Here is a 16,895-nt window from a genome sequence, read left to right on the forward strand (position 1 = left end):
GGAGCCAGTAACTTCATTTGCAGAAGGAACCACCACGGAGGGTAAAAGGGTTTTCAAAGCTTAGGGGGAATCTCTCTGCTGGGGGTGGACACTCCAACCAATGAACCTAGTTCACCTTTTCCGTTGCTCCTAACTATTCTGTCCTAGGCTACTAATCCTGATTTGGTCAGGAGAATCAGATCAGTTTGCAGCTTAATCCTTTGTTTGAGTTTCTGACTTTTCCCCCAGCCCGGATTTATATTGTAGAACTACGGTTGTTAAGGAAAATATAGTCAGGCTTTTGTGTTGGTGCCTACATCTTACCTGTTTGTCTTCTTTTCTCTTCTTCATACCATTCTCCACCCCAATTTTCATCTATCTGTCCAGAAACAAAATATTTTCATTTTATTTAAATGACATGATTAAATGGATTAATGCCCTCCCACAAAAATTACAAATGATGAGGAACACATAGTGCAAAAAGTGAATATTCATTTTGCTTATTTCCCCTTCAATTCAATTCCTTTCCAAAGAAATAACTATTATTAATACTTGGTATATATCTTCTCATATTTTTATGTACTTAATATATTATGTATAATAATGTGTTATATTAATATGTGGTATTACTATATGTTGCTAAATATATTATCCTATGTGTGTGTGTACAAATACAAGTAGTATTTATGATTAGTTTGTATATAAATGGCATCACACAAACCATATTTTTCTGCAATTTTGCTTTCCCTAAACAATATCTCTGGGAGAGCTTTCTATGTGAATATACACAGACCTATATATCCATTTTTTTACTACGTAATAATGTATGGTATGTCCGGGCATGGTGGCTCACGCCTGTAATCCTAGCACTCTGGGAGGCCGAGGCCAGTGGATCATCTGAGCTCAGGAGTTCAAGACCAGCCTGAGCAAGAGCGAGACCCCATCTCTACTGAAAAAATAGAAAGAAATTAGCTGGAAAACTAAAAATATATATATAAAAAATTAGCCGGGCATGGTGGCACATGCCTGTAGTCCCAGCTACTCGGGAGGCTGAGGCAGGAGGATTGCTTGAGCCCAGGAGTTTGAGGTTGCTGTGAGCTAGGCTGACGCCACGGCACTCTAGCCTGGGCAGCAGAGTGAGACTCTGTCTCAAAAAAAAAAAAAAAATTATAATAATATATGGTATGGATGATCATAATTTAATCACCTATTGATTAAAATATATTATTTCCAATTTTTTACCTTTATCAGTATGAAATTGAATCTAAGAAATGATTTTCTTTATGGCTCTGGATTTTGTGTCTAGCTTAGGAATGTCTTCCACATCTCCTACTCATAAAATATTCTCCTTTATTTTATGTTTATACTTTTTCTATTATTGATAATTTTTTGCATTTAACTTTGCAGGGTTTTTTGTGTAAAGTTTTCTTTCCCTACAAATGGATAGCCAAGATTATTTTTTTAATAATCTGTCTCTTCTTTTGGTTTGAAATTCCATTGTTATTATATCTGAATTACTTTATATACATGAATTTGTTTCTATATGCTTTATTCTTTCTGTGAGTCTACTTTTCTTTTCCTACACTAACATACCACTGTTTAACCACCATAGCTTTATTACCTATTTTGATACCTCATAGGTCAATTTCTACTTACTGTTTTTCTTTTCCCATTTTAACTATCCTCTGACATTTTTATCCTTCCTAATTGATTTTAGGATCAATACTCCTGTTCCATTAAAAGCCTTATTAGTATTAATTTTGTTGAATTTGATGATATTTGACAACTTGAAAATATTGAGAAAGAACATTATATTTCTGCATTTATTCATTTATCATTCACTTTTCTGAAAGATTGTCTCAGAATGTATGCATTAATTTATTTCCTATTACTTGTTCAGATTTTTCCTCCATATTATAGGCAGCGTCCTTATTGTATTCACAACTTTAATGAGGGTGTTTCTAATGGGGAAGTGCCCACTTTCTATATAACTCATACATTGGGTTTTTAGTTTTAAGTAACTTTTTTTCTAAAAGATTTTTTTAACTATCTGATAATCTTGGATAGTCTCTTATTAATTATTCATTTGAGAGATTCTGACTTTTAGTTCTTTAATTTTATACCTAATTATTTTAAATTCATGTCTAATAATTCCAATATCCAGAGTCCATGGTGATCTAAATCTGATATTTGCTATTCTGCTGATTCTCTCCCTCATAGTGACTTGTTTCTTTTTGTGTTTGGTTATTCTTCACTGTTGCCTCACTTTTTTGCTGTTGCTAATCTGTAAGCATTCTGAGGAACTAAATTGAAAATGCTTTCCTCCAGAGAAGATTTGTGTTTGTTTCTGCAGGGTAGAATGTAGAAGTCGACTGTTTTGAGGCCGCTGCACTCTCCGGTTTAACAGTCTCACTTCAATGCTAACACCTTCCTGGGCCAAGTCTTAGATTTCTGATTGTAGCTTTTTCATTTATACCTACTGTTCACCATCCCCATTTTAAGTTTGTTTCTTTTTCTCTCTTTCTTTTTTCAGACCCATGGAGATTTTCCTCACCCTGCTGTCTTGCTGGCCCAGCAAGAAAACAGAAATTGTATTTTATTCAAAGTTGCATTTCTTTGAAGCAGGAAGGCCCCTACAAAAACCTAGTTTTTAATGATAATTGAATCAGAATTCCCCCGTTCTAGCTGTTTTTGACTTATTTCTTTTAAAGTTGTTGTTATAAAACTAAATGAATAAATTTGTTTTAATGTAAAGTTAATTTACTTTATAAATTAGAAGAGGAACTGTGATCTTTGAAAGGTAAAGTTAGAAAAACTTTTTAAAGATGGAGAAAATTTCTGTTGTGATTTTTGTTATGTGAACAATGATAGTGGCAAAGAATCAATTTAATTGAAATTTTAAAATACTCCAGATGAACTTTTGTTCTGAAAAAAGAAATCACCTGAAATAAAATGTTGGTATTAGTTAAATTTATTGCCAAACTTGAACTGAGAAATCAATGAGATTTCTGCAGAACAATTCATAGTGTTAGGAATCCTTTTGCCTCTTTCAAGGTCAATGATAGAATACACAAACAGACACATAATAGAAATCCAAGTCTTACAATTGTATGTCTTCTCTCATTTCTGTTGGAAAGAACTGAGAAAAAAAGAAGATAACAGTTATGGTAGCAATTTAAGGGTGAATAACAGAGGAGAAGGTTTTAATTTCAGACTAGTATTTTAAGTTTGATTTCAGTCTTGGGGAAAATAGTAAATATATTTCTTAAAGGAAGAACTATTATATGACTTTAAGATAAAAACATTAGCTGAAGTATTCAGTAGAATGCTTCTGCTAGCATATATCATGTCAAACAAAATTGCCTTTAAGCATTTACTGATTATGCTTTTGTGGATTATTGAAAGGCTTAAATTCTCAATAAATAGACTTGTTAATACATAAAAGTGTATTCAAGAGAGCCAATGCCCTCTGTTCCTGTTATCCTATTATGTGCAAGTAGGCTATCCATTTTTGTGGATTATTCCCGGAGAGCTGGGCTGCTGCACTGCTGTCTTCAAAATCCCCTAGCAATACACACACACACACACACACACACTCTCTCTCTCTCTCTCTCTCTCTTTGTTTTCTTATTGTTATTTTACATCTATCTCCTACAGCATGCCAGGAGTTAGTAGTAAATATTTGATGAAACCAAGCAAGTCTCCTTTAAATGCAGTCATCTGAGTTTGTTTTCTACTTCTCCCTCACTTTTATGTCATTATTAGGAAATTATGAATCTTTTTTTTCTAACTACCTTAAATTAAACTTGAACCTGTTGCCAGTATGCAAATTATGCTGATTTGGTTTTAAAAAGTGCACTGAAAACAGGTTCTCTATCCATCCACATATCTATTTATGCACCAACCTATCCATGAAATTATCCATTTATAAATGCAATATTTGTAGTGCAAAAGAAAAGCTTTATTTATTTATTTATTTATTATAGTTTTGTTATGCCTATGTGAATAACAGTGATTCTGTCCCTCTCTGGCAGGGAGCAGGGAATTCTTTATCAAAGCTAGACTGAAAACATGGTGATATCCTACATTTCTTTAATTTAATCCTCACAATACACTGTCTTGAATTTGTTTGAATTGTTGTTATTTTAGAATATTTAGATAATAGATTGAGCAATTTGGCTACATTCTTGACAGAATTGTCAGAATTTGAGTGCTGGCAGGGATGCCTTTCGCAGAAAGGTGAGGAAATGGAGAGGTAAGAACACATACCTAAGCTGACAAACATGACCAGTATTAAAACTAGGATCCGGGGATCTGTAGTCTCAATGCACTGTTTTCTAGATTTGTTGTATATAAATAACATAGTGTTTGCTTATAATACTGCATTATTAAAAAGTTAACAATTGAAACAAGATGAAGATTATGCAGAAAAATGTCATCATCGTGTGAAAAGCTAAATTTTGCCTTAATGTAAAATCATAAGCTTAAGGTACTTATTTCTACTAATATAAAAATGGAGGTGAAACACAGAGCCCTCACGTGTGTCCTTTCAAGGACCGGACTTAGTAAACCTGAGTTTGGACAGATATCACAAGTTCTCAGGTGTCATGATGTAAATAGATATGGCATAGTTTAAATCAAAATTTGTGGAAAATATAAATAAAAAAGAACCAATTATTTGATTATAATTTTTAGGTTTGGAATTTGTCAATTTTAGGATATCTGGAATAAAAAATTATGTTAAATATAGTCCTTTCTGCACTGTGGCCTAATTCTACTCCAGAAGTTAACTTGAATATAAAAGAAGGTGAGAGTGCAGGATTCTCAAATATTGACTAGATATTTAAGTGACATTTTTGTCAAGGACTTGATTAATAAAACTGCATTAACGTGAGGTTTTTTTATGATTAAAAGTTTATAGTCTGATTAGGAAAGAAGGGGAATATAGTTATCTGGTTTAAAACCAAGCCATATGATATTACTAATTAAGCTGAGAGAAAGATTTCTTGTTCAAAGAGATTAGCATTGACCTTAAAACTAAATAGAACAGTTAAGATATAATACAATGGAAATAACTGGGAAATTAAAAAAAGAAAATCACACAACTAATGTCTGAGCCCCATCCTCAGAGATTCTGATTTCATTGGCCTGGGAAAAGAGCTCAAACACCATAGGTGTTTCTAATGTCAAGTTTAAGAACCACTAGCAGGGAAAATCGAAAACATATGAGAGGGTCACATATCATCACCTAATTTCTAGGAGTATGCTGGAACACCATTTTCTGTATTGATGGCTATATATCAGCACTGTTGCTTGATCTCCAGCAGAGAGCAAAAGTAGAGAATTAAAGATGGATGGTGGATTCTAAGCAAAATTTATTAATACACACATTTTGATAAAAATATTTCTAGTTTTAATTGGTAATAGCAAGAAGTAACCTGTTGTAGACTAGAGAGGTTATGGCTCATTTGTTTGTAAATTTTCATATAATTTATGTGACTAAATGTCAATGAAATATTAAAGCCAATATAAATTACTTGAACAACACAAAGGAAAATAATTCTGGGGAAATTATAATTCATTGATACTGTTGAGTTCTTGTCAATCTATACTTACCTATACCCCATATAATTATTCTCACATGATGTTAGTTTCTATTTCTTAGAAGGACTCTATACTAAATAAGACAGGATTTTGAATTTTGAGGACATGATTATCATTAGTATTATGAATGTTTGAAAATGACCTAGATGTGTCTAATCTTACAGCTATAACATTCAAAATTAGAACTTATCAATTCTATTTATTTTTAGAATACATTAAAATGTGTTAGTTCTTACAGACTTTATTTTTTTGAAGATAAGCATTCCCTCAAGAGCTGCCAGATGTTTAAGTTAAAAATATTTCAGTCAGATTAAGAATCAGGATGAATTCTTTTTTTTTTAAATTTTATAATTGACAAGTAAAAATTGTACATAGAGTAAATAACATGGCATTTTGATACACATATATATTATGAAATGGCTAAATTAAGCTATTTAACATATGCATTGCCTCATATATGTATCTCTTTTTTTTTGTAGTGAGAACATTTAAGATCTACTCTCTTGGTGATTCTGAAGTATGTCATATATTATTAACTGTAGCCACCATGATGTACAATAGATCTTTTCATTCATTCCTCCTGTCTAACTAAAAATCTGTGTCTTTTGACCAATGTCTCCCTAATCCCCTACTTCCTCAGCCTCCCCGTTAACCACCATTCACTCTGTTTCTATATTGAGTTCAACTTTTTTAACACTACACATACAAGTCAAATCATGCAATATTTATCTTTCTGTGCTTGGCTTATTTCACTTAACATAATGTCCTCCACGTTCAACAGGATGAATTCTTTAATAAAAAGTTCTTGCAAAGAAAACCCAATTTTCTCTATAAATATATTTTCTTTAGGTTAGAAGGATTGGTAATGCTATTTACCTGGTAGGGATTGACTAAGTTAGTTCAAACTTGTGACAAGGGTTGTTAGGTGCCAAGGTCACGTTATATATCAAGCATAATTATTTCAACCAGATATTTGAAAATGTCCCATAAAATTTCATCGTGGATTATATGAGACCTGTAACTGGGTCGATAACTGTGTAGAAGTGAGGCAGATTTTTTTTTTTTTTTTGTGGGAGTGCTATATTCTTGCATCTGTCCTACCTAATCTTTTCATTAATTACCTGGATAAGGACATAGTTATTAGATGAACTGCAATCTTAATTCAAAAAATATTTATTCATAACCACTATGTCCTATGGGTTGTGTGGACAAATCAGGGAGGAATTGTCAATATAATTATTAGTAAATTGGGATTCAAAATGATATCATCACATTGAAACTCTAGACCAAAACTAGGAAAAATCCTAGTCTTGGCTTAAAAAATCATATCTCTGAAGAAAAGATCATAGACATCTGGGCTGATGATTTGTTCATGGGAATAAGATCTAGAATTTTGTTTAATCAGGACCTCAGGGTAAGTGAAAAGCATGATGGAGGGGCTTAATCAGCTAATGCAAAAATAGGCTGCTTTAAAGAAATCATAGTACCTGTAATGATTAGAACACACTTAACATATTGGCTCAATTCTGAGTGCCTTGCTTAAAACAGATCCTTGAAGACCCTAAGATGCTCAGAGATAGTTACTTATATTAGTGTTGAAATAATTAAGGTATAAGTATAATATTTAAAATTATAATAACCAATAAGACTAAAAAATTAAAATGCTTAGCTTGAGAGGAATGGGAAGAGAACACAAGAAAAAAATGTAAGTAATTTCTTTCAGGGGCAAGTCAATAGATATATTTATGAATAATATAGGCACTATTTATATATATGTATACACACACACACACACACACACACGAAATGAGATTATTTAATGTTATGGAGAAAACCTTAGCTCAGGAAACATTAAAGAGTAAAAGAAGGTTGTTTTCAAGGAGTGGAACTTGGGGCAGAGAGAGATACGGGTTGAGATAAAAAAAAAAGCCCTTCAGTGCTATTTGATTTTACACAATAGACGCACCCTACTATGGTTTTTAAAAACAAATGAGGTCTGAGTGACTACCCTCTTCTAGAGAGAAAGTGGAAACAAAGACAAAGTGAGAGAGAATCAAGAGGCTATCATGGTAGATGGTAATGGGATCTGAAAACTGATACTAAGATCGTGGAAAGAACTGTGATTATTTATCCTGGAGAAAAGGGGTAAGAGGAGGCTTATGCAGATGTGGGAAGAGGTTAGAATAGAATCAAAAGGCAGAAGAGGATGTCTTTGGCTGAACATATTTATTAATAATAGTTATTGCAGGGATTCTTACCCTGCAGATTCTCAGGACCTGTTACTATGTATGTGAGGTGTGTTTACCTATGTACCCAAAGAGATTATATGGAAAGTTGTGTGCATATATGGGCATATGCATCTGGGGAGGGAGGAGAGAACTATTATTTTCAACAGATTTTTTTTCCAAAGGAGTATATGATTTAAAATAAGTTAAGAACTATGAGGTTACCTGCCTTATGGAGTAAGAAGCACTCATTTAAACAGAAATCATCATTTATAGACAATTTGAAATACTTCTCATAGTGGATGAGATAGACTTGTTTATTTGAAAGAACCATTCTGCTTTTAGGTTATAATAGTTACGCAATGAAAAAAACAATAAAATAAATTTAATAATAAAGAGCATTTATTGAATACATTATAGGCTGGTCATGTTAAGTGCTTTTCACAGACTCTAATTTAATTCTCATAGCATCGGATGAAGTAGATACTACATTAAAAACTCAGAGAGAAAAAGAAACTTGCTGGCGGTCACCCTATTTGTAAGTTACAGAGCTGAGATTAGAGCCCAGGAAGTCTGACCCTAGAACTTTCCTGCTAATTCGAATGGAAAAATAGAAAAACTAATTATTTAATTTCTATTGAATCTAAAACAACCTTTTTCTTGAGCAAGGATTCAGTGTTTGCCTTCTACTATCCATTGCTAAATGCATGTCATTTATGTGTTTGAATAAGAATTTAATATCCATGTCTTATTTGAACTTGATTTCATTTAACACCACTTCTTTTATTTTTTGGTGAAATAAAATAACTGGCATTCAATGAAATCATATATATGTATGTGTGCATATATATATAAAGAGAGAATTATATTAGTTTTCTATTGCTAGTGTAACAAATGAGCACAGACAGCTGCTTGAAACAACACTAATTTATTTTGTGTTCTGTAGGTTAGAATTCCAACATGGGACTCACAGAGCTAAAATCAAGGTGCTGGCAGGGCTGTGTTTCTTTCTGGAGGCTTTGGGGCAGACTTCATTTCCTTGCCTTTTCTACCTTCCTTGAGTTACCCTGCCCCCACCCACCCTTTTCCCTCTTCAAAGCCAGCAACACTGGAAAGAGTCCTCACATTGCATCACTCTGATCTAATTTTCTGTCTCTGTCTCGCTCTTCCACATTTAAAGCCTCTTGTTGTTACATTGGACTCACTCAAATAATCCAGGACAATCTCTCTACCTCAAAGTCCTTCATATCTGCAAAATATCTCTTGCCACATAAGTAACATATTCAGAGGTCCTAGGGATTAGGACACAATCATCTTTGTGGGAACATTATTCTGCCTACTGCAAGCATATACTAAATGCCAAGCCCTATACCAGGGACTGAGATAAACCCCAATCTGTTTCCTAGAGGAGCTTACAATTTAGGAGATATTTAAACAGGTAACTGGATATACAAAATAATATATTCTAAGTCAGAAGTGTGAACCAATCATCATACTATGGAGGAAATAACTGTCTGCCTGGAGTTGAAGGTGAGCTGAGAAAAAATTGGCTAAAAACATAGAATTATCTTTGACATATTTATACGATTTTATTATGTTTTATCCAGGTGTTGAGACTCTGGGATATTCAATACCAGTTGTCCATCCAGAGGATAACTTGTTCTTTCCCCAAAAGTCAGGACTTCAGATGTCTCTTCCACTTTGATGAAGCCCATGGACGACTTTTCATCTCATTTACTAACCAGCTAGCATTGTTGGCAATGAAAAGTGAAGCCAGCAAGAGGGTGAAAAGCCACGAGAAGGAAGTCACTTGTGTTCTTTACAATTCTATCTTGAAGCAGGTAATGATGCTTTCTTTTCCGTCACTCTCCTAAAACATTCCTATGTCCTCGTTTCCTTAATTCGTTCTAAGGTAAAACTGAAGACAAATCTAGGAAAAACAAACGTGGGGAAGAAATGATTTAACAGCCATGCGCTTTTCTGCAATAACATATGTTCAGGTAGATTTGAAGAGTGTTTTTATTTTTAGCCAGTGACCACAGCAGCACTGATGGGGTTACAAGGAATTACAACATTGCAGCTAAAACAAACACAACATGTAATATAATTGAACTTATCTTTGTTACCCACTAGTCTTGAGCCAAAGGCAAGCAAACCTGATTGTAAAATTCTCCTTTATGAACATCATCCTCCTGTACCCCTGTGGAAAGTTCTGAAATATGCATGAAATGTAATTAGCAGAGATTCATTTTGCCAGCATATTTTACACCGGTGGCTCTCAGTGGCGGCCTGGAATGTATTCATAATCAAATGATTCAGTTAAGTGTGATGCCACTTGGTATGCAGCACGAGTGTTGTTTGTCTCCCCACCACTTTAATGATGCTCTGCAGCCTTTGCTTAGGGGACTGCTACCTGCATCTCAATGAAGAAGCAGGGCTCCCCTGGAGCACAGATGCTGCACAGACCGCAGCCCTTCTTAGAGGACAGGAAGATCCAGCCAGGGAGGCTGTAAGAGGCTCAGCGTAGGGCAGCCTGCGGGTATTGTGGAGGGAGCAGGCACCACTGGAGGTTAGTCTGATGCAACGATCACCTCAGGCCTGATGGTAGCAGCACAGCAGGAGCCAAGCAGAAAGCAAGTCTCCAGCTTATGGCCAATTAAACAATAATTCCAACCCATTCTTTCTTTTCCCTTCTGCACTCGTGTAGAAATGAGTAGTTCAGAATTTGTACAAGGGGTGGAAAGCCCTCTGTTAGTAATGAGTAGTGTTTTATGTCACTGCTTTAAACACCATTTTCTGGTTATTCTAGGAGATAAAATCCTTTAGAAAACAATCCATTTTAAATTCCATCTGTGGAGAAATGTTTTACTGAACTTTACGAAGGCAACCAGTTAATTCGGCTCCCTGGTGGCCACTGAGAGATGTGTTTGTTTCCGAGAGAACATTCTGCTAATTGAGATCTGCAAAGTTAAAAAGCTATGTTTCTGTGCGGATGTTAAGATCCTTTGTTGCCTGGCCGTAAGAGGAGCAATATTCCATGAGAAATTTAGAAAATGGGACACAAAGAGGATCTGAAATTTTCCATTTGAGACATAAATATTACCCACATTCCCATCAGCCAGTGATATCATATCATTTTAGAGTAATTAGTCAAAGCAAATCAAACAGTTTTGAGCAAGTATCAGGTGCCAGGAATGAAGAATTGAAGATTTTTTTTTTTTTTTTTTTTATTTTTTTATTTTTTTTATTTAATTTTACAGAATCAAAGAGTCTAACAGTATATCTTGTTAGATACAGTATGTCCTCATAATGTATACATTATTTCTTGTACAATGATATGAAATAATATGGGAAATGTTCATGATAAATTATTAAGTGAACAGTGCAAGTTAAAAACAATAGTTTCATATTTTTTTCCCCACCCCCCCTTTCCCAAGTCAGCACCTTCAAGTGTTACCACTCCCCAAACGGTGCGCAATGCACTCATTGTGTAGGCATACCCCTATCCCCTCCCCCACCCCCCACCTCAGTCTGATGTCCAATTGGTGTCGTTTCCAGATTTGTATTTAGGTGATGATCAAGGAAACCAATTTTCTGGTGAGTACATGTGATGCTTGTTTTTCCATTCTTGGGATACTTCACTTAATATAATGGGTTCCAGCTCTCTCCAGGAGAACCATAGAGATGTTGTATCTTCATCATTCCTTATAGCTGAGTAGTATTCCATGGTATACATATACCACAGTTTACTAATCCAATCATGTATTGATGGGCATTTGGGTTGTTTCCACATCTTTGCTATTGTGAATTGTGCTGCTATAAACATTTGGGTACACGTGCCTTTGTTACAGAATGACCTTTTTTCCTTTGGGTATATGCCCAGTAATGGGATTGCTGGGTCAAATGGCAGGTCTACTTGAATCTGTTTAAGATACCTCCATAATGCTTTCCACAGAGGTTGCACTAGTTTGCAGTCCCACCAGCAGTGTATTAGTGTTCCTGTCTCTCCACACCCACGCCAACATGTGTTGTTTTGGGTTTTTTTGATAAAGGCCATTCTCACTGGGGTTAAGTGATATCTCATTGTGGTTTTGATTTGCATTTCCCTGATGATTAGAGATGTTGAACACTTTTTCATATGTTTGTTAGCCATTTTTATATCTTCTTTTGAAAAATTTCTATTCATGTCCTTTGCCCACTTTTTGATAGGGTTGCTTGATTTTTTCTTGCTGATTTTCCTGAGTTCTAAATAGATTCTTGTTATCAGTCCTTTATCTGATGTGTAGTATGCAAAAATTTTTTCCCATTCTGTAGGTGGTCTGTTTATTCTCTGGACTGTTTCTTTGGCTGTGCAGAAGCTTTTTAATTTAATCATGTCCCATTCATTTATTTTTGTTGCTGCTGTGATTGCCTTGGGGGTCTTCTTCATAAATTCTTTGCCTAGGCCAATGTCTGTAAGAGTCTTTCCTACATTTTCTTCTAGAATTCTGATTGTATCACGCCTAAGGTTTAAGTCTGTTATCCACCGTGATTTGATTTTTGTGAGAGGTGAAAGCTGTGGGTCCTGTTTCAGTCTTCTACAAGTGGCTAACCAATTCTCCCAGCACCATTTGTTGAATAGGGATTCTTGTCCCCAGAGTATATTCTTTCCCGCTTTGTCGAAAATTAGGTGACTATATGAGGATGGTTCTATATTTGGATTTTCTGTTGTGTTCCACTGGTCTGTGTCCCTGCACTTGTGCCAATACCAGGCTGTTTTAAGAACCACGGCCTTGTAGTATAGTTTGAGGTCTGGCAGATTAATACCTCCCATTTTGTTTTTGTTGCTTAAAATTGCTTTTGCTATACGGGGTCTTCTTTGATTCCATACAAAGTGTATAATTATTTTCTCTATGTCTGTAAAGAATGATGTTGGTAATTTAATAGGGATTGCATTGAATCTGTAGATCACTTTGGGTAGTATAGACATTTTAACAATGTTGATTCTTCCGATCCACGAGCATGGTATATTTTTCCATCTATTTGCAAGTTCTGCTATTTCTTTTCTCAGTGTTTCATAGTTTTCCTTATAGAGGTCCTTTACCTCTTTAGTTAGATATATACCTAGATATTTTATTTTCTTTGTTGCTATTTTGAAGGGTATTGAGTCTTTAATTTGGTTTTCCGATTGACTGTTATTGGCATATATAAATGCCTCTGATTTGTGTATATTAATTTTGTAGCCTGAGACTTTGCTGTATTCGTTAATCAATTCCAGGAGTCTCTTGGTTGAATCCTGGGGGTTTTCCAGATATAACATCATATCATCAGCAAAAAGTGAGAGTTTGATCTCTTCCTTCCCTATTTGGACTCCCTTGATTCTGCTCTCTTGCCTGATAGCTCTCGCAAGGACTTCCAATACTATGTTGAAAAGTAATGGAGACAATGGGCAGCCCTGTCTGGTTCCAGTTCTAAGTGGGAGTGCTTTCAGTTTTTCCCCATTCAGTATGATGTTGGCTGTGGGTTTGTCATATATGGCTTGTATCATTTTTAGGTAGGTTCCATCAATGCCTATTTTGTTAAGCGTTTTTATCATAAAAGGGTGTTGAATTTTGTCAAATGCTTTTTCTGCATCTAATGAGAGTATCATATGGTTTTTGTTTTTGCTTCTATTTATGTGGTGAATTACATTTATAGATTTACGTATGTTGAACCACCCCTGCATCTCGGGGATGAAGCCCACTTGGTCGTGGTGGATTACTTTTTTGATAAGTACTTGGATTCGATTTGCTAGTATTTTGTTGAAAATTTTTGCATCTATATTCATGAGGGAAATTGGTCTGTAGTTCTCTATTTTTGTTGTGTCCTTTCCAGGTTTTGGTATTAATGTTATATTGGCTTGGTAGAACGTGTTAGGGAGAACTCCATCCTTCTCAATATTGGAGAATAGTTTATGTAGGATGGGCACCAGTTCTTCTTTGTATGTATGGTAAAATTCAGGTGTGAACCCATCTGGACCAGGGCTTTTCTTTTTGGGAAGGTTTTTTATTGCTGTTTCGATTTCAGTTCTTGATATTGGTCTGTTCAGGTACTCTATTTCTTCCTGGTTGAGCCTGGGAAGACTATGTGTTTCTAAAAATTTGTCCATTTCCTCCACGTTCTCCAGTTTGTGTGCATAAAGATTTTTGTAGAATTCATAGATGATATCTTGTATCTCTGTAGCATCGGTTGTGATTTCTCCTTTCATGTTCCTAATGGAGGTTATTAGAGATTTTACTTTTGTGCTCTTGGTTAGTCTAGCCAGAGGTGTGTCTATTTTGTTTATCTTTTCAAAGAACCAACTTTTTGTTTTATTAATTTCCCTTATAGTTTCTTTGTTGTCCTTTTCATTTAGTTCTGATTTGATCTTAGTAATTTCTCGCCTTCTGCTGGGTTTGGGATCGTTCTGTTCTTCTTTCTCCAGTTCTTTGAGTCTATTCGTTAGGTTGTCTATTTGCATGTTTTCTGTCTTTTTGATATAGGCATTTATGGATATGAATTTTCCTCTCAGGACTGCTTTAGCTGCATCCCATAGATTTTGATAAGTTGTATCTCCATTGTCATTTAATTCAAAGAAATTTTTGATTTCCATCTTGATTTCTTCTTTTATAGAATAATTATTCAGGAGAAGGTTATTTAGCTTCCATGACTTTGAATAAGAGTGAGGGTTTCTGTTTGTGATCATTGTTACTTTTATTCCGCTGTGATCTGAGAAGATGCATGGTATAATTTCTATTTTTTTGAATTTTTGAAGACATGATTTATGTCCTAGGACATGGTCAATCTTAGAGAATGTCCCGTGAGCTGATGAGAAGAATGTATATTCTGTGGACTTTGGGTAGAATGTCCTATAGATGTCAGCCATGCCCATTTGTTCTAGCATTCTATTGAGGTCCATTATGTCTTTGTTTATTTTCTGTTTAGAGGATCTGTCCTGTACTGTCAGTGGGGTGTTAAAGTCTCCAGCTATTACAGTATTGTTATCTATCATTTGGTTGAGATCTAGTAGGGTTTGCTTTATGAATCTAGGTGCACCTAGGTTGGGTGCATATATATTGAGTATAGTCATGACTTCTTGATGAATTGTGCCTTTAATCAGTATGTAGTAGCCATCTTTGTCTTTTATTATTTTTGTTGGTTTGAAAGCTAAGTTATTGGAAATTAAGATTGCCACACCAGCTTTCTTTTGGTTACCATTTGCTTGAAATATCGATTTCCATCCTTTTATTTTCAGTCTAAATGCATCTTTGCAGGTTAGGTGAGTTTCTTGAAGACAGCAGATACTTGGATTGTATTTTTTTATCCATTGGGCCAGTCTATGTCTCTTGAGCGGGGAGTTCAAGCCATTCACATTTATTGAGAAAACTGATAGGTGAGACAGTTTTTTGTTCAGCTTGTTGGGTAGAACTTCATTGTGATGTTTTCTCTCCTGGGCCATTGTGGTATCTGGAATTTCATCTTTAGCTCTTGAGTAGTTTTACATTCGTGGATCTTTCTTGTGCTGATCCGTGTATAATTCTCTTTTGAGTACTTCTTGGAGGGCTGGTCTTGTCTTGGTGAATTCCCTCAACCTTTGTTTATCTGAGAATGTCTTGATTTCTCCTTCGTATAGAAAACTTAGCTTAGCTGGGTACAAGATTCTAGGCTGGGCATTATTCTGTTTCAGAAGCGTGAAAATGGGGCCCCAACCTCTTCTTGCTTGTAAGGTTTCAGCTGAGAAATCTGGCGTAATTCTGATGGGTTTTCCTTTGTAAGTTACTTGTTTCTTTCTCCTTACAGCTCGGAGAAGTGACTCTTTAGTGGATATTTTGGTCAGCCTGATGACTACGTGGCGTGGTGTTTTCCTATTTGCTATGAATCTCCCAGGGGTCCTTTGAGCTTCTTGAATCTGTATGTCTAGAGTATTGGCAAGGCCTGGAAAATTTTCCTCGATTATGTCTTCAAATAGCTTGTCCAACCCTTGCTTGTTATCTTCTTCACCCTCAGGAATGCCAATAACTCTCAAGTTAGGTTTCTTCACATAATCCCACATTTCTTGAAGACTCAGATCATTTCTCTTACTTTTTTGATCTATCTCTGTGACTGACTTATTTAGTTGGAAGGAGTTATCTTCAATTTCTGAGATTCTTTCCTCTGTTTGATCTACCCTGCTCTTGAGACTTTCCACAGTGTTTTGTATCTCTCTGAGTGAATTCTTCACTTCTAGGAGTTCAGTTTGGTTTTTCTTCAATATTTCAATTTCTTTAGTGAATTTTTCCTCCAAATCCTGTATTTTTTTTGTGTTTTCCTTGTGTTGTTTATCCATTGATTCTTGTATATTATTCAGCTTGTTTATAATCCATAATTGGAATTCTTCCTGTGACATGTTGGTGTTTTGAGTCTGGTTTGTGTCAAATGGTTGGGAGCTGGTATTTCTCTTTGGGGATGAGCTTTCCATTTGATTCTTTTTGCTCTCCGTGTTTTTTCGCTGGGCCCTTCCCATCTAGATTTGTCGTTGGATCTTTACTTATAGGTTTAGTCTGGTTAACAGGACTCTTTGTGCTCTATTCTTAGGCTGTGAAACAGTCTAGGTATGTTGCTTCTTTTGGCAAGAGGGGGAGACTGTTGTGTATTGTTCAGAGATTTTTCTGTTTCCGTTGGGGGACTGCTTCCGATGGGTCCAATCCTAGAGGATTGGAGTGATCCAGGACCGCTTTGGTGAGTTATGACACTGTGTTGTGGTCTTTCAGAAGGCAGGCAGGGTCCACACTAATATTAGACCGAAATTCTCTTTGTTTGTTTGTTTGTTTGTTTCCCTTTGGTTCTTCCTCTATACGGGAGGTTTCTGACTCTATCTGCCGGCAAGATACTAGCTATGGGGAGAGGACGGTGACTTTGCTTGCTCAGCGCCCCAGTTGCTGTAGCTCCCACGGGCAAAAGTCTGTCTTGGCTCAATGTCCCCAGGGATCAGGTTCCACACTCTCGCTTCTGGAGAAGTATTCAGTGTTTACACTTGGGCAGGGATCCTATATAAGGTCCGTGGACCAGGGGAGAGGGCCGTCCAGGGAGCCTCTTGGTACCCTATTGCTC

At 35.6% G+C, this 16,895-nt stretch overlaps 1 protein-coding gene across 2 annotated transcripts in view; it reads left to right on the plus strand.

The window, feature by feature from the left end:
- The window catches only part of WDR49 (WD repeat domain 49), a 146,331-nt gene that overhangs the window by 42,466 nt on the left and 86,970 nt on the right, over positions 1-16,895 (plus strand). For both annotated transcript variants that reach the window (XM_069472974.1, XM_069472975.1), the window contains exon 8: positions 9,416-9,649. In XM_069472974.1, the coding sequence (XP_069329075.1) occupies positions 9,416-9,649 (234 nt within the window). The remainder of the gene's footprint in view (positions 1-9,415; positions 9,650-16,895) is intronic.

This window comes from Eulemur rufifrons, chromosome 7, assembly GCF_041146395.1.
Source record: "Eulemur rufifrons isolate Redbay chromosome 7, OSU_ERuf_1, whole genome shotgun sequence".
NCBI classification, from domain to species: Eukaryota; Metazoa; Chordata; class Mammalia; order Primates; family Lemuridae; genus Eulemur; species Eulemur rufifrons.